Source organism: Leishmania martiniquensis, chromosome 33, assembly GCF_017916325.1.
Source record: "Leishmania martiniquensis isolate LSCM1 chromosome 33, whole genome shotgun sequence".
Taxonomy (NCBI): domain Eukaryota; phylum Euglenozoa; class Kinetoplastea; order Trypanosomatida; family Trypanosomatidae; genus Leishmania; species Leishmania martiniquensis.
The window spans coordinates 1,422,926-1,439,296 of NC_090168.1; the positions used below are offsets into that span (position 1 = coordinate 1,422,926).

Here is a 16,371-nt window from a genome sequence, read left to right on the forward strand (position 1 = left end):
TTGCACATGACATCGCGCTGACTGATTTGTTTCCACCGCTTGCTCAAATTGGTCTGAGTCTCTTTTTTTATTTTTCGCCGCGTATACTTCACGGGTGTTGAACCCTTTCATGGCAGGGAAGGCACCGCTCTCAGTGCGTGTGGCACCTTGGCGGTAGCTCAGTGCCTTACTCTGTGTGGGGGAGAGCCTTGAGCCATCGCAAGGAGGACGCACTCGGTGGCGACCGGCATGATAGGACAGCGGCTGTGAGGCGACCTGCGAGGTGGCGGGGTGCGTAGGATATTCGGCAGAGGCGCTCCTTCCACGACGGAGGGCAACGCTACTGCCATGCGTGCGTCTACGGCCGCCTCACACCGCGCGGTGATGGGACTGCAACGGGTCAGGTAGGGCGAAATCGCACCCCAGTTTCACGGATGCATGGCTGCGGTCAAATATGTATGTGTAAGTGTAGAGGCGTGCATGTTGCTGTAGTCCCTACTCTCTGTATATAAAAGTGGTTGTCGTGTGGCTGTGAAGGATATATGCTCTCGACGAGCAGCTTACATGTTGGTGGATGCACTGACTTGCGCTGAGCTTCATTGTCTGCAGCGCTGTCTGGGGCTTTCGATGTTCACCGCTTTAGATGAGCGCGCGCGTGAGAGTACCTTCATTCCGCATGGCGCCCAGGGGCAGCGGTCCTCCTCCAGTGACCGATTTTGGCTGATGCCAGGCCTGGGGGGAGTTCCTTCCGTCTTGCTCACAAAGTTGGCCCAGGCGGCACTGAGCCGGCTCAGGGAGGTGAGGGAGACGTTTCGCTGAGGCTACAGGTGGGTGTGCAGTGACTCAGCACGCACACATCGGATGTAAGGCGCATGATCTCATCTGCAGGTAGGGCTGAGGGTGCTGTGTGCAGCTTCTATTCTGGCTCTGACGCGCGTGGATTCCTGTTTCTCGGAAGGCAGGCAGCGTATGCCGTATCTGACTTCGCATTTACACACCCATTTCCTTGCAGTCGCACGCTTGCGACTTGCCATGGAGAAGGTCCCCATCCTCTCACACCCTCCTTTCTCCCTCCTCTCCCCGGACGCCGCGGCACCTGCGTTTCTTTTTTTTTTCGGTGTGTGATGTTTAGCTGCACTCAACTTTCTTCTCATCACGCATGGCGCACCGCATCAGGCAAGCATGGGGGAATATATGTGGAGTGAGAGGGAGGAGGAGGGGGAGGAGAGAAGCGGCCGAAGCGCCTTTGAGTCAAACATGTGTATTTTCTTTTGACTCTTTCCCTTTCCTTTTGTCGATGTGCGCGTGTGTGAGTGTGAGTGCCTCTCATGCTCGCGTGGCACCGGGCTCTTGTGATCGCCCCACGAGGGAGAGAGAAAGAGAGCCCCGTCCAGTATATATATATATATATACTAAGCGGGCACACTAGGGGGGCAGTCAACAACAAGAAAAAAGGGAGAAGGCAAAGAACCCATCGTACGCGTGCCCCTACTCGTCGGATGCGCCCGCAAACTGAGACTCATTTTTTTCTTTTTTTCGTTGGCGGCACAGCAGCGTTTTTGCGCCATCCTCTTTTGCGCCTCCCCCAGCCGCTTCTCTCTGTGCCCTCTGTTTTTGAAATGGCAACTTCAGGGAACGAGGCATCGTTAGACGGACAAGCGTGTCAAGTGAGACGAGGCGTGCGGCCCTAACGCCCCTTGGGCATGCGCGTGTGAGCCGCATGCGAGGCGCGCTTGCACAGAGAACGCGAAGCCCGTTTTTCTCCAGGTTTACGAGTGGGGTTGTTTCTCTGCTTCATGCAGCGCTTTGCTGCCGCCTCCATACAATCTCGAGAGGGGCCAGCAGGAAGGTTTCGTGGTGGTGGTGTGGCGGAACGGAGCTACAGATACACCTTTTGCCGCCCTGTCTGTAGTTGCTTCTATCCTCTTCTCCCTGTCTCTCTCTTCATCTGTTCTCCCGCGGCTGACTCGTTGTCTCGCTGTCCTTGCCTTCTTCTGCTCCTTTTGTCACTATCTCTGCCCTCCCTTACACGCGCACATCATTGGAGCAGCTACGCGCTTCACACTGCCGCTATAGCGTGTCTTCTCTCGTCCATTTGAGGTGTGATTTACTCTTCGAGCTCTCTCTTTCTGTTTTCAACTTCATCTCTGTGCGGATCGGCGCCGTATAGGTGTGCTCTCCTCTTTCCCTTGTCGCTCCGCCTTTCCCATCGTTATCTTCACGCGTTTGCCATCTTCGCAGACGCGCGCCTCCTGCACGCCTCCTCTCCTCCCCACGCACGCACACACACAGCTGCTCATTTCCTCGCCAGCCCTTCATCTACTCATTCTCGCTTTACTGCCGTAGTCATGAACACCGTTGTCCCCCCTCCGCCATCTGGATCCATCCTGCAGAAGCAGAGCAGCTTTTCGCGGCCAAAGGCGGCCAATGCCTCAGCCGCCACTTCCGGGGCTGAGAATCGGAGCGCCGCTGGGGTGCCCGCGGCCAACGCCTCGGCAACCATTCCGAGCACCGCAGCCCAGCGGCCAGAAATGACGGTGCAGCGCCCCGCCCCTGCTGTGTCTCCGATGCATCCGATTGGCACACTGAACAAGCCGCCTGACACTTCTGGCTCTCGGTCCACCGGCCACCCGGCTCGACTCGCTGCGCCGCCGGGCATGTGGGGGCCCAAAGATCAGATTACCCCTGGTGCTCCCGCCATGCCTCTTGCTTCGGGAGCGAAGCATCCAGCGCCTGCACCTGGTGCTCCCGCCATGCCTCTTGCTTCGGGAGCGAAGCATCCAGCGCCTGCACCTGGTGCTCCCGCCATGTCTCTTGCTTCGGGAGCGAAGCATCCAGCGCCTGCACCTGGTGCTCCCGCCATGCCTCTTGCTTCGGGAGCGAAGCATCCAGCGCCTGCACCTGGTGCTCCCGCCATGTCTCTTGCTTCGGGAGCGAAGTTTACTGCGCCTCCTCCGACTGCTTCCCCGGCGAGCTCTCCCGCCGCAACAGCGCCGCCCTCCCAGCCGCCTCGCATGGCTCGCCAGAGCAGCATACACGGCAATCTCTACAGCTCCAGCGGCGGTGGCTTCGGGTCGATGTATGCGGGGCAAATGGTTGGCTACGGCTCCATGGGACCAGGCTTGAACGGCATGGGCTCAATGAAGGGCAGTCAGATCGCCCTTGGGTCGAACGCGCTGGGTGGGTGCGGCTCCATGGGTCCGGGTCAGATGACCGGCTACGGATCCATGGGCGGCCCAATGGTCGGCTCTGCTTACGGCGCCATGGGCGCTCCATACGGCTCGATGGCAGGCAGCCTGAACGGCATGGGTAGCGGCTACGGCAGCATGAATAGAGGCATGGATGGCGGCGCAAGCGCGTACGGCTCCATGTGCGGCCATGGGGCCAACCCCTACGGCTCTATGGGTGGGGAGAACTGCATGGGCTCGATGACGGGAGGTCAGACAGGTTCGATGTACGGCATGGGCGTTCCCAGCTCTATGATGGGCGGCTCCATAATAATGCCGATGGGCTCCATGTGCGACGCGGGAGGCGCGATGGGGTCGATGTATGGCGTGGGCGGTATGAGCACGGTGGGCATCGCCGCGCAGTGGGGCAGCCTCGCCAACATGAGCATGGGCGGCTGTGGCGGCCAAATGGGACGCAGTGGCATCTCTAGCGGCTACGGAGGCTTTGTGACCGAGGCAACGCGTATCGACCCGGACGATCTGTGTCCGAACATCGGAACCTTTGAGGGCGCGAAGGATCTGCCACGTAGCGGCAAGCGCGGCGGCAACCACCTGTACAGCCGTGGAAAGCACGAGAAGCCGCTAGCAACGGGAAACGCCAACTCAACAGCCATGACGATCCGTCGCAAGTCGGAGATCAGGGTGGGCAGCAGCGCAGCTGCTCCCAGTAACAGCATGGCCTCTCATTTGGAGGGCTCGGCCAGCCGCGGAGCGTCGCGCGCGTCACCGTTGAAGGCGGCGGGTGGCAGCGGCACCACTGGCAAGACGCGCGCGAAAGTGCCATCCAACTACAACGTGCATTCGCTCATTCTGTTAGACAAGGCCGCCGGTGCCGAGGTAGTCGCTGTCAAGGACCCCAGCACCATCGTCTTCGAGAAAGGAGGCAAGAAGGAGACGTTCGAGGTGGACGAGGCGCTGATGCTTGCTTCGACAAGAGATGACATTGACTCGGTGCTTCTTTCAGAGCTGCGCGGTAACTGGTTCAACGGCCACAACTCTTGCCTTATGCTGTGTGGTGGCGAGGGTAGGATCGAGGCGACGCAGGAGGTGGCGCGCCAGTTTCTGCGCAAGTGCCTGGAGCGCCTGGAAAGGAACGAGAAAGACACGGCCGTCAAGTTCGACGTCACAATGACGATGGTGTCGCTCCGCGGCGCCGACCAGTGCTGCGACCTCCTCAAGTCCGGTGCTGCGTACGATAAGGTGAGGATGGGCTCGTCGCCTGTCTACGGCCCTTGCCTACTGGACCTGGAGGCGAAGGTGCACAAGACGGCGAGCGGCTGCATCGGCTCCTTCGACGCGGGACTGAAGAACGCAAAGGACGAGAGAGAGATCGTTGCTGCGTTTCTCATTCTCAAGACGATCAAGAAGACGGGGGCGGAGGACGAGGTCCACCTCTCTTCCCTCTGCATCGCGCTCTGCGGCGAGACGGTGGCGCACAAGGCGGACATCCGCGACAAAGCCTCGTCATCGCCGCATCGTCTTTTCCGCTACGCCGTCGATGGGGCCTGCGTCACTGTTAGCGGCCTGTCGATTGCCTCAAACGACGAGAACGCTCGAGAGGGTCTCGAGGTGGAGCGCAGGATGCGCGAGGTGAAGAACCAGCCGCCGCGCAGCGGTAACGTGAAGCGCTTTGTCGACTACACGTACAAAGAGATCCTGCGCCAGAAGGAGAAGTTGGTGTCAGCTTCCGGGTCGGATAAGAAGACGCGTGAGGCGCAAATCGAGCGGATGGAAGAGATGATTAAAGATGCGAAAGATCTTCTCACTTCACCGGAGAACACTCTGCCGAAGGGATACTCCATGGGCCGCTGACGCTTGCCCAAAGGCGAGAAGCTGGCCTGCGAAGGTTGCGGGCGCATGGCATGCCCTCGACCTACGACCCCCCTTTCTCTTCGCTCTTTTGCCTATGCCGTCCCCCTCTCGCGTCCGTGCGCAGGCGGGCGGGTGCGGGGATGTGGTGAGGACTGCTTCACATTGAGGCACGCCGTCAGACGAAGCTGTCTGCTGCACATGCTGCATTGCGCATCAGAACAAAAAAGTACTTCTCTATTTTTTAGCGCCCTTCCCCTATTTTCATCCAAACATATCATTCACCAGGTACCTCGGTGTGCGTGTGCGTGTGTGTGTGTGGGGGGGGCATGCCGGTGCTTGTCATCTTCAGTTGGACGTGCGCTTCTTACCCTTCCTCGCATCACCGACATCGCCGTTCACCGCGGCGGCGCACAGGGGGCCTCGGATGCGGGTGATTACGGCCTTTTGATTATATTTTGGTGTGCTGCTATTCGTTTTCTATGGCCAACGCGCCCGTAAGCGAAGTTGGAAGACTCGGCCTTACATCTGCTGTTTTCTTTTTCTGTGCATGCTCGTGATTAGGAGAGAGGGGAGGGATGGAGGGCCTGTTGGCCTTGTGTGCATAGTCCTCTCCATCAGCCTTCCCTTTCTTTTGCCCCCCCTTCCCCTCCTCCTACCCCCAACTTGTCTCATGCCTCTCTCCATTGTTCCTCACGATCCCTCTTCGCTTCATGTTGCCTCGGCTTCCATCACGCTGCTGTGGTCGCTCCCTCTCTTTCTTTCTTTTGTGGCCTTTCCTGTCTCCGCCACATGTCATTTTCTGTCCCTTTCTTGGTTTCCTGTGCTGCAGGTGTCGTGAGCTTATCGCTCATGTTTTCTGCTCTATTCATTTTTGCCCGAAATGCAGAAAGGCTGCGCAGCGAGAAAAAACCGTGCACGTGGACGGGCACGATGGTAAGTGCCCAGTCGTGAAGAGCGCATGCGAAGAAATGTGCACGCTCGTGTGTGGTTGCGAATGGCGTCTTTGTCGCAGCTCCGCTTTCCTCCACGTATGCAGTGGCTCATTGGTTCGCCGACTTGCAGACCTCGACGCTCCTCTCGCCCTTTTCAGAGTGCCTAATGCGTCCTCTGTCTATCTGTGGGACTAAGAGTGTCTATGAGCCTTGCGTTGCAGTCTGTCTCTCTCTCCTCGTCATTACGTTGTGTGTGCGGGAGTCAGCATGCGTGAGCATTTATATCTTTTTTTTATTTAGCATGCTTGCCGGCAGTGTGCGCATGGGTTGAGACTAACGAAGCCTGATCAACTTCCGCCTCTACGCCGGGATGTCTCTCTCTGTTTTCACTGTCGTGGATACGTATGCGAGGGCTTTGACGGTGCAGCGTCGGCAAGGATAGGCAAAGGCGCAAGGGCGGTGCCTCTCGCGTAGCGCGCCCACGCAGTCGCCGTAAGCATTCACGAATAAGACATGCGCGCCGAACGGATGAAAGTAAGTACTCACAGGTGTATCTCTCTCTGTGTGTGTTGAGAGAGGTGCGGTAAGGCCAACTCAGCTATGCGATTCCTTTCACCTTCCTTCCGCCTCCCACTCGCCTGCTTGCGCATGCGAGACGGCGCGCAGAGCTCAGCGCGGAGGCTCGAGGGTCCAGGCAGAGGGGCACCGAAGCGCTTTCCTCCTTTCTCTCACACTATTCTCTTGATTTCTGCCGACGTTCTTTCTGTTGCACGGTGTGCGTCTGCTCGTGACGTTGTATGTCCTCTTCCCCTCCTTCCGCCCTCTCTTCCTCCCGTCTCTCCGGCCTCTGTTGCTCCGACTTCGTTACTCATCGCTTGCCATTTCTTCATGTGCGACACCATCCCCCGACCCCTTTCCTCAGCCTCCTCCCCCCTCTCCCTTCATCTTTCTCTTTGCCTAAGCGTGCGCAGGGCTGACGAAAGGCAGGCAACGAAGACAAAGAATGGGCGTTTTTCCTTTCTATGGTACCGGGACCGTTCTTGGAAGAGAAACAAAAGAAAAAATGTGCCCTTTCGCCCGATTCCCTCGTTATGTGTTCTGGCCTCTTCACGGCTTGTGTAGCTCTCTATGCTCTTTTGCGTGATCGTCGTTGCTTTCTCAGCCGAGGAGCGCGCTTGCCCTGAAGTGCATGCGCATCTTTCGCGGCGTATAGGAGCTTTTTTCCACACGTTGGGCGTCGAAGTCTCTGTTCTGTGCGCCACGTTTTTTTAATTGATTTTATTTTATTTTTCGAGTTTGTGGATGCCTCTTCGCTTATCGCCGAGCTCACCGCCCCCCGCTCTCCTGCGTGCGTTTTGTGGGCGGCATGCGGTAAGGATGGGCATGTACAGCGTGTACTCGGAGAGAAAAGCACCTCCGCATGAAAAGCGGTGCAGCAGGTACGCGTAAAGTGGCGACTTCACGAGAAACGAGCATAACCTGAGGACGGCAAAGCTGATGGTCTGTGTTGTGAAAGGCAGCGGCGCTGCGCGCATACGTGGAGAAAAAAGGGGTAAGGTAGAGCGGCGAACGAGTCGCGGAGATGGCCGAATGAGCTCGTGGATTCGAGGACAGAGGCATTCTCGGTCGCTTTCGGTGAGGACGAGATGCTCGTGTCCACGTCACGATGAAGCTGGGGCTTCGTATCCACTCGATAGGGTAGATGCAGCTTGCACCTGCCCGTAGGTACGGCTGAGTTCTCTCTGTTCTTGAAGGAGAGGCGTGGGCAGGCGCTATACCACACTGAGGTGCAGCCATCATCACGACTGGGATAGCGTATGTCCTGTCGTGTCGGCCATGCACCTAATACACGCATTTTTTCCTAGTCCTCTACGCTTACCGCGTTGCCGTGATGCTGAGCGCCATTCTGGACCTTTGCCTGCGTTGTACGCGGCGGAGGCGCAGTGTGGTGTGAGCAGCGCCCAGCAGTGTTGGTTGGCTCACTTCCTCGACACAGACGTCAATGAGCAGATGCACAGGTGTAGTTGCATGCCAATGTATCGCGATCTCTTTAAGGCGAAGTGGACCCGATGCGGGGAGGGGGAGGTGAGAGTGCCAATCATCAGATGCTCCTGCTCTTTCTCACGGGGATGCTGTTCGCCTCCTCCACGCCTTCTCTTCTTTTTTTTCGCTTCTTATGTGCCCACCTGTACTTCCTCTGATATACATATTTATGTATGTGTGCACATCTATATATTTGTATAGATTGCTTGTTTCGCTGCTTCCAAGTTCGCCGGGAGGGTGGCGCTGCATGTGTGCAGAACGGCCAGTTCTCTCTCCATCTTCCCTCTTTCTTTTTGCTGGCCGCCTTTTTTTCTTTTTTCTACATTGATCGTTTCTTGACTTTTCTTCTCCCTTTTATTTTCGCTCGCCCACCCCTCACTCCCCTTTTTCGTGCTTCTCTTTGCGTACGTGTCGCTCTTACTGACGTCGCGCCGGCATGCCCGTCAACTGTTCTATTGCTTCTGATGATGAACGAAAAGCGAATGTGACGGGCCGTTGAGGTGTCGCAGTATTTGCTGCTGGTGTCTGTCTGGGTGAAAGCACCTTGACGTGCTGCGGCCGATGTGCCTATGCTCCCCTCTTTCCTCTCCCCTTTCGCTTCTTTCCACTATTGTACGCGTTTGGACGGGTGCTACAGCTCTCACTCTGTGCGCACGATCTTGCTTCTGTGCACAGCTGGGCGCGTGTGTATGTGTGCTATACAGACATGGGCTGCGCTCGCGAGCTATAGCTGACGATGCTGAATGCCCGCCGCGTATGAGGGCCTCCCCTCACAAAGGATGTGCATGTGGTTGGGTACATCGTTGCTGCTGGTGTGAACTCTTTTAGAGGTTTCCTTGCTCTTGACACCTCGTCTGCCGCCGATTTCTGTTCTCTGTACGTCTTTGGCTGGTTCTCATTTTTTCGTTGGTTTTCTAGTTCTCTTTCGCTCTCTTCCGGTCGGCGAATTATGTGCGCTTACGTTCCCATTTTTTTTTCGCAGTGGCAACCCTCTTTTTTTAGTATTATTATTCGCGCATGCATGTGGACCATTGCGTATGTTCGCCTTTATATATATATGTGTGTGTGCGTATTTCGTCTTTGTGGCGAGGGAGGGGGGGGACTGTCCCAGTGGTGGGCGCACTTTGTTCGTCGTTCTCTTCTTTGGCCGCTTACACTATGTGTGTCGCTCGTTCCACTCCTCCCCCTCCCCCTTTTTTAAACAATTTCGTTGATGACGCACGGCTCGTGCGAAAGCGCCGGTGTAAGACGCGCCGAAGTGAACACACACAAGCAAAAAAGATACCGAGAAGAGTCATCGAAGGACACATACGCATACACGAGCCTTCCTGAAAAAAGGGAGCGGCGTGGTGCTGAGTCGCCGTACGGGAGGACGAGAACGCACGCGGAAACAGATACGCGTACACTCGCACGACTGCATTGCAGCGCGCATGCTGCAGCGAAAGTGCTCGAAAAGAAAGCGGCAACGCCATTGGCCGTGCTTCAGCTTTTCTGCTATTCGATGCTGTGGCTCTGATCGCCTGCGTTCGGGTGTCGGTGCTGTCGTTCTCTACGCTGTGTTTCACCAGGAAATCCCATGGCAGGTAAGCTCTTCTCTCCTGTATGCGTGTGCGCGCTTGCGCTGCTACCCGCTGTCTCCCACGGATGGCTGGCTCGATACGCCAAAAAGGGCACCGCTGACGCATCCCCGCTCGGCCATGAAACCCACGAACGTCTCGCATAAAATGCCCTTCTTGTGCAGCATCGGCTCGCTCTCTCTTCCTCCTCTTTCCCTCTCGGTCTTTTCGTTCTCTGCTTTCCTTTGCTTTCGTCCGCCACATCACCTTCTGCGGGTCACCACTCGCTCTCTCTTTCTCCCCTCCCCCCCGCCCCTTGGCATCGGCCACCCTTTCCTCTGCCCTTCTGCTACTCGTGTCAACCGCGCCGTGCGCGCACTCACATGTGCCTATGTGTGCATAGTTTTCTTTTTCTTTAGATCTTCACGGCGCATATTCTGCCCTGGACCAATCAGCGAGCTGATTTGTACAACCGCAGCTGGCACCTATGCATACGAGGGAAAAAGGAAAACAACGCATCGCAAGCAGGCCGCCATTCTGTCTGTCCTGACACTCAGCAGCTCCCCCCTTCCCACTTCTCGCAGTCGCATTCCACGCATCAATCATTGCATCTGCTTTTCCTTGTCTTCGGTTCTTTGTCTCTTTTTTTTTGGCGCTACTGCTGCAGCCGTGCTTCGCTCTCCAGCTCTCTTTCCGCCTTCCCCAATCATCGTTGCACTTCGTCCTCCCCCCTCCCTGCTCTGTCCTGCATCACATCAGCTTGCGCTCCTCGTCGTCCACCACTATTTGCTTACCGTACAATTCACGCGAAGGGAACAACACCCGCATTCTAGCAAGGAGCGTACACAATAGGTATGCACACACCCACGAGGCGCGTACTCTCTCCCATTCTTCCTCCTTCTCACACCTGACGCCACAGGCTCACGCTCCCTTCCCTCTGCGTGAAGGTCTGTGTGCGAGGGGGGGTCCTCTCTATGCGCCTCTCACCCTCCTCCCAACGACATTGACGACTGCCCGTGACAACGCGCGTTGCACACGTGTCGATCATAAGCGTAGCACCGCGCCCAGAGCGGCGAAGACGCGAGGCCGAAGAAGGAAAGAGTTTTGTCCAGCACAGACGCAGACCGACACCGAAGAGCTGCTTGGAAGCCAAGAAGCCTTTTCGGGCCGACAGCAGGTACGAAACGACATCGACACGTCGGGCTCGACTCTCCGGCCCGACCGCAGTGACGATTGGAGCCATCCGTCGAGTCTGCTTCTCCACACGAAGCCTACGCAGCATCCAACGCGCGCGCTCTCTTGCTTTTTCTCTCGGTGTCCCTCTCGCGGTATCGCCGCTAACCCCCCTCCTGCCCCCTCCCCTTTTATCACTCTCGACGTTTTTTTACTCCCCCATTCTCTCTTCACTTAGTGTCTTTGTCTTTTTGCACTTTGTGTTTCATCTCTTGCGTCCCTTCTTCCTATCCCCGCGGGCGGCTCCCATCGTATTGTCGCGAGGGCACATGACCCCTTCACGGCGCAGCAGGCAGCTTTGTTTCCCTTGAGGCTCTCTTCCCTTTCTCAAACGCCGTTCCCCGAACACGCTCGCATACTTACACACACACACGCACGCAGGCACAGAAACCACCCGCTCGTGCGGCATTGCACCCCTCTGTCACACCGCGTTCCTGAGCCGCGAAAAACCGCTCGGAGAGTCTCCGTCTGTCTGCCTGCCTGTCTTTCAGTGTATACTCGCCTCTCCTCCCCCATTTCGTTTTTTTTTGTTTCGAGGCAATCCTTCCTCTACCTTGTGAGCGAGTGGACGCGCGCGCTAGAGACGGGAAAGCAAAAGTAAACGTCGTTGTCGCGCCCGTACTCAGAAAAAAAATAAAGAGGCATCCGGAAGAGGGATAGACAAAGCCTGCGCTTGCTGCAGTGACGCCTTGGATATCTGCGTGTGTGTATTGCTATCTGAGTGCGCGTATCAACTCTTTTCTTGTGCCCTTTAAAGCCATTTTTTCCGTCTTCGCTCTCTCTGGCTCTCTTCTCTCCTATTCTCTTCCAAATACTCGTGTGTGTGTGTGTTTTGTACGCATCCTGAGAGCAGCCTCAAACGTGCTGAGAAGCACCCCCTCAGTAGGTGCGCGCGCACACACGCACACACACACACACAACCCCCTCCAAAAGGTACCAAGGCCCTCAATAAAGGTCCGCGCTTAAGCTGTGCCCTTCTTTTCATTTTTACTCTGTGTCGTTTTTTGCTTCTTTGCGTCGATCTGCTTGTCCGTCACCCTCTCTCGAGCACAGATTTCTCTTCCCCCTTCCCCCTTTGTTCGCGGCGTCTGCCTGTGTGTTTGCCACTTCATCCTTTAGGTGCCTTTAAAGGGGACAGGGAAAGAAAAAACATTAGTCTCTGCCTGGCGCTTTTTTTCTTCGTCAGAATTGCTGAGTAAGGCCCGATTCTCTTTTTTTGGCGCGAGTGTGTGTCTCTTTTTTCTTGTCTGCGCGTCAAGGAACGCCGTTTAGCCACTGCGCGCTCACCGGTACGCTTCTTCGACCACACCTCACTCCCAGCAATCCTTTCTGAGCTCGAATCGAGCGACGTATCGCCCAGCTGCCTTTTTCTTTTGATTGTTTGCTTCCAGTGAGCGTGTCTCTGTTGAGGTGCTGACGCTTCCATTTGCTTTTTCTCTTTTCTTTTATTCTCTTCTCTCGCAAGAACGTCCAAGCAATTTTTTTTTACAGCTTTGCTTTCGTTGGGATCGCCTCTCCACGTGTGTCCCTGTGGGCGGGCGGCAAGGCTGTCATTGCCACTGCTTTTGGGGTGTGGGGGGCTTCCGCAAGAGGGCTCTCTTTTCCCTTTATTGACGTCTACCGGCCCACAAACACGCACAGTTCACGCCCGTCTGCACAAGTGCTTCTCCCCTTCCCTCTGTCTCTTCTCCTCTTCATCCCTGCAGCATCCGTTCTTCCTTTGCTTGTGTGTTCTTCCTCCTCCCTCTCCCTCCTGCCTTTTCCTCGCACATTTGTTTCCGCTCTCGCGTGTGTCCCGTTGGACCTCTTTTTTTGTTCGCTTTCTCCTGCATGCCACCCGCACTCCCCCCGTTCATCCAATATTCTCTACTTTTTTTTTCGTGGCGCGCTTCGCTTTTTTCAGCTTCTTCTTGTTTACTGCCCACAAAAAGCCCTTTCGTGATAGGAACTCTTGTCCGAACCACGTCCGCGCGTGTCACAGAGGGCGCCTGTTCTTCTTGTTTCTCCACCGACATACTTTGTTTCTCTGCGTGTGCTTGTGCTCGTCGAGCTTGCGTTTGTTTGGGCTCCCTTTCGTCTCCCAGCGCGAACTCTCGTACAGTTTGTTTCACGGAGGGAACATCGAGAGAAGACCACGGGGATCATTATGAGTTCACACGGGTCGAGCCAGCGACACGAGTCATCGACCACCAGTCGACGGTCGTTGCCGTCCTCGGCGGCGGCCCGCATGCCCCAGTCATCGACATCGACTTCTGCCACAACCACAGCGCCCGGGCGTCTTGTCTGTCCCACCATTGACCGTGCAGCAGCTGCGTCTGCTACCGAGCAGACGATGCTGCAGCGACGCGTGTCATATCGCGGCACTGCGGCGCCGCGTGCCACCCCATCCTCAGCGCCAAAATCAGTGGACTTTTCGCGGCCCTCTGGCGGCCCCCTGAGGGAGGGCTTCAGCCGCAACGGCGGGCTCACGGACAGTGCCTACGGCAGTAGAGGTGACGCCTGCGCGTCTTTGCCACGAAGACATGGGATGAGCGGCCACGGCTCGCTGAACCAAGGCGGCTTTGGCAGCTGGAGTTGTGCGAACTCCGCTGGCTCGTCGCGTATGCCTTCGTACGGGAGCATGGGCGGTGGCGCTGGTGGCCATTACAGCGGCCGTAGCGATGGTGCTGGCAGCACCAGCTCGTTTCTGATGAGCCCGCTCGCCCCACCGCCGAGCTACGACAGCCTCAGCCCTGGTGAGATGAACAGCTGCGGGTCGATGGGCTCGAATGGGTTTGGTACCATGTGGGGTGCGATCATGCCGGTGGACTCCATGAGAATGATTCCCATGATGCTCGTGCCCGCGAGTTCGCTCTACAACGGAGGCGGTCTCTACGGCAGCTTTGCCGCGATGTACGGCCTGGGAGCCCCGGTGGGCTCCATATACGGCATGCCGCCCATGAGTATGATGTCCTCCACGCACAGCAGCAACCACAACTTTGGCGGCGTGTACGATAGTGGTGCCGGTGGGTGGTGGGTGAAAGAGGGGGCGGCACCTATGGGCTCCTTCTTCGCCTCAAGTAATCACTCTGACTGGGGGAGCAGCACCTTGGCGAGCGCGTCCCGGAGTAGCCGAACGCTGGACAGTGAGAGGGGGAGGGCGAATGCCACGAGGTCTGCTACCGAGCCACACATGAAGGGCAGAAAAGCTCATGCCACCGCCATGCCTCCGACGTCGACAAAAATTCCTGCGAGAACTCAGCGCAAAAGCGCGCTCGAAGCGCCCACAGCCACCACGGAGGCCAAGAAGAGTAGCGGTAACGGCAACACCGTGCGCGCTCTTGCCGTGGTCACAGGAGCGGGGTCGCCCGTCGCGGCTGTGCCTGGGAAGCTTGAGGTGGTAGCGGCTGCAGCCGACGCGGCAAAAGCGGCGGTGAAAGGGTCGACGTTGAGGGAGCTTCGGGATCGGTGGATTCGTGGCCATTGCAGCACGCTGGTCATCGCCTGCGGCGCGGGACAGCGAGAAACTAGCCTTGCCTTAATGTCAGCGTTCGTGGATGCCTGCTTCGCGCGCTTGAAGACGAGGTCAACCTACCACAGCGTGTCGGCCTCTCTCGTGGCGATCAAGGATTCCGAGTTGGGGCAAGACCTCCTAAAGAGCGGCGCCACATACGAAAAGATGCGGACGGCCAGCTCTCCCATCTACGGGCCTGCCTTGGCGGAGGTGACAGCGGAAGAGGTCGCGGACGGCGCCGCTTTCAGGGTTCTTCTGAAGAAGGGCATGCGACGCGTTAAGAGTAGCAAGGATCTCGTTGTCTGTCTCTGTGTGCTAAAGCAGCTGCAGAAAAAAGACGACGCCGAAGAGAACCTCCTTGTGTCTGCGCTGAATGTCACCCTTGTCGCTGAAAATCTCACCTACCTCCGCAGCTTCAAAGCGAAAAGCACCACGGGCGTGCTTCGCCATTTGTACCGCTACGCCTTTTATGGTGGCAGCTGTACGGTGTGTGCAACGTGCGTGGCTGCTCATGACGCGGCGGCGGAAGACTCCATCGACGCCGTGCGTAACATGTCCGACATTAATAACAGCACACCGCACAGCGGCAGCGTCGCGGGTTTCGTCGACTATGCTGCGGGAAAAGTAGCCAAGTACCGTACCGCCTTGGGTAGCGTGACCAATCCGGACAAGAGGAAGGTGTACGAGAGGTCGATGAGCCACGTCCAGCAGATGCTCGAGGATATGCAGAGGCTGCAACGACATCCCAGAAAAGAAACAGCAAAGGTCTACAGTGTAAAGGAGAGCGCGTGATGGTGCGGCTCCTCGACCGAGGCGCGCCGCTCGTTTGGCAACTCCTTTCGTGCAAAGTTATTCCTTACTGTATTTCGGTACTGTCATGTGCATGTGTATGTCATATATATATATTTCTTTTAGCGGCCATGATGCACCGGCTGACGGAAAATGTTTTCCTTCAATTTGTCACCTGCGCGTGTCTCCCTCATGATGTGTGAAGGTGCCCCCCCGAGTGTGTTTGAAATCTGAAGTGAGTGCGTATATATATATGTGTGTGTGTGTGGGCGCCCAGCTTCTCACTGTGTATGTGTATGTGTGGGCGCAAGCCATGCCCCCCACCCTATCTGTGTGATTGCCGCGCCACTTTTTGGCGGCAGGAAAGGGCCGAGTATCTGCAGCGCAGCAATACCAGAGCAATTTATCTGTACGGGCCGCACCATTCAGACTTGGAATCGCGTTGCGCGGGAATCGACACGCGGCAGTGAGCACGCTTGGGACATCGACATGACATACGGGGCATCGAGGTGACTCGCGTACGTTTCTCACCCGGCTCGCACACTGCCTCGTGGTTTTTCAAGCCTGAGCCGTGCTTTGAGGACGGCAATGGGCGCTCTCATCCAAGGTGGGTGTCCACAGCAGCTTCGCCTCGCGCGGCGGTGAATTCCATGGCAGGGTGTGGGCTGCTGGCGGATTGGAGCTGAACCCCCTGTGCTACACGGCAAGGAGGGCACGCTCAAGGGAGAGAACAAAAAGGCTGTATGGCTCTCGATCCCTCGGCATTTCACTGGCGATCGGCAGGTGACGCGCCGTTGCCGCCCCACTTTTTCTTCTTTCAGTTGGGCTCTTGTTCAACAGCTGCTCGGCCTTATGCGACTGCATCAAGTGGATACGCATTCTGCCTGACTCCCCAGGAGCGTCTCTCGCGGTGCGCATCTCGTGCTGGCTGAGGGGCGCCGGGTGCTTGTTGTTGGCTGGACGTGTGTATCTACTGTGGTTATCATGGCATTAGGCGTTGTGTGACCATAACAGAGACTCTGGACATATGTGACCGTGGCCCTTTTCATGTGCCATTCCTCGCGTCCTAACGGCGCGAGAGAAGAAAGTACAGAGTGCTGTGGTGAGGAGCCTGAGCCAGCTGTCCCCCTCCCCCCTCTATACCATTCAATCTCAGAGAAAAACGGAACATGGACGCCATCCATTGCCGTGGAGCACCGAGAGAAGTCGTGACGCCAGATGCGCCTGCCCCTTTTAGTGACATTGCGCTCATTTCTGGCCGCGGATGCGGCTGCTGATCGACTGCCTCGGCTCTCTTTGTCTGTCGG

General features: G+C 57.0%; 2 protein-coding genes across 2 annotated transcripts; both read left to right on the forward strand.

The window, feature by feature from the left end:
• Positions 1-2,327: 2,327 nt before the first annotated feature.
• LSCM1_02806 (uncharacterized protein) lies at positions 2,328-5,018 on the forward strand (the record flags this gene model as incomplete). Its single annotated transcript, XM_067320379.1, has 1 exon — positions 2,328-5,018. The coding sequence occupies one exon, from the start codon at positions 2,328-2,330 to the stop codon at positions 5,016-5,018; it is 2,691 nt and encodes an 896-aa protein (XP_067175754.1).
• Positions 5,019-13,114: 8,096 nt separating this feature from the next.
• Positions 13,115-15,067, forward strand: LSCM1_02807 (uncharacterized protein; the record flags this gene model as incomplete). Its single annotated transcript, XM_067320380.1, has 1 exon — positions 13,115-15,067. One exon carries the CDS (start codon positions 13,115-13,117, stop codon positions 15,065-15,067), a length of 1,953 nt encoding a protein of 650 aa, XP_067175755.1.
• Between the last annotated feature and the right edge of the window lie 1,304 nt (positions 15,068-16,371).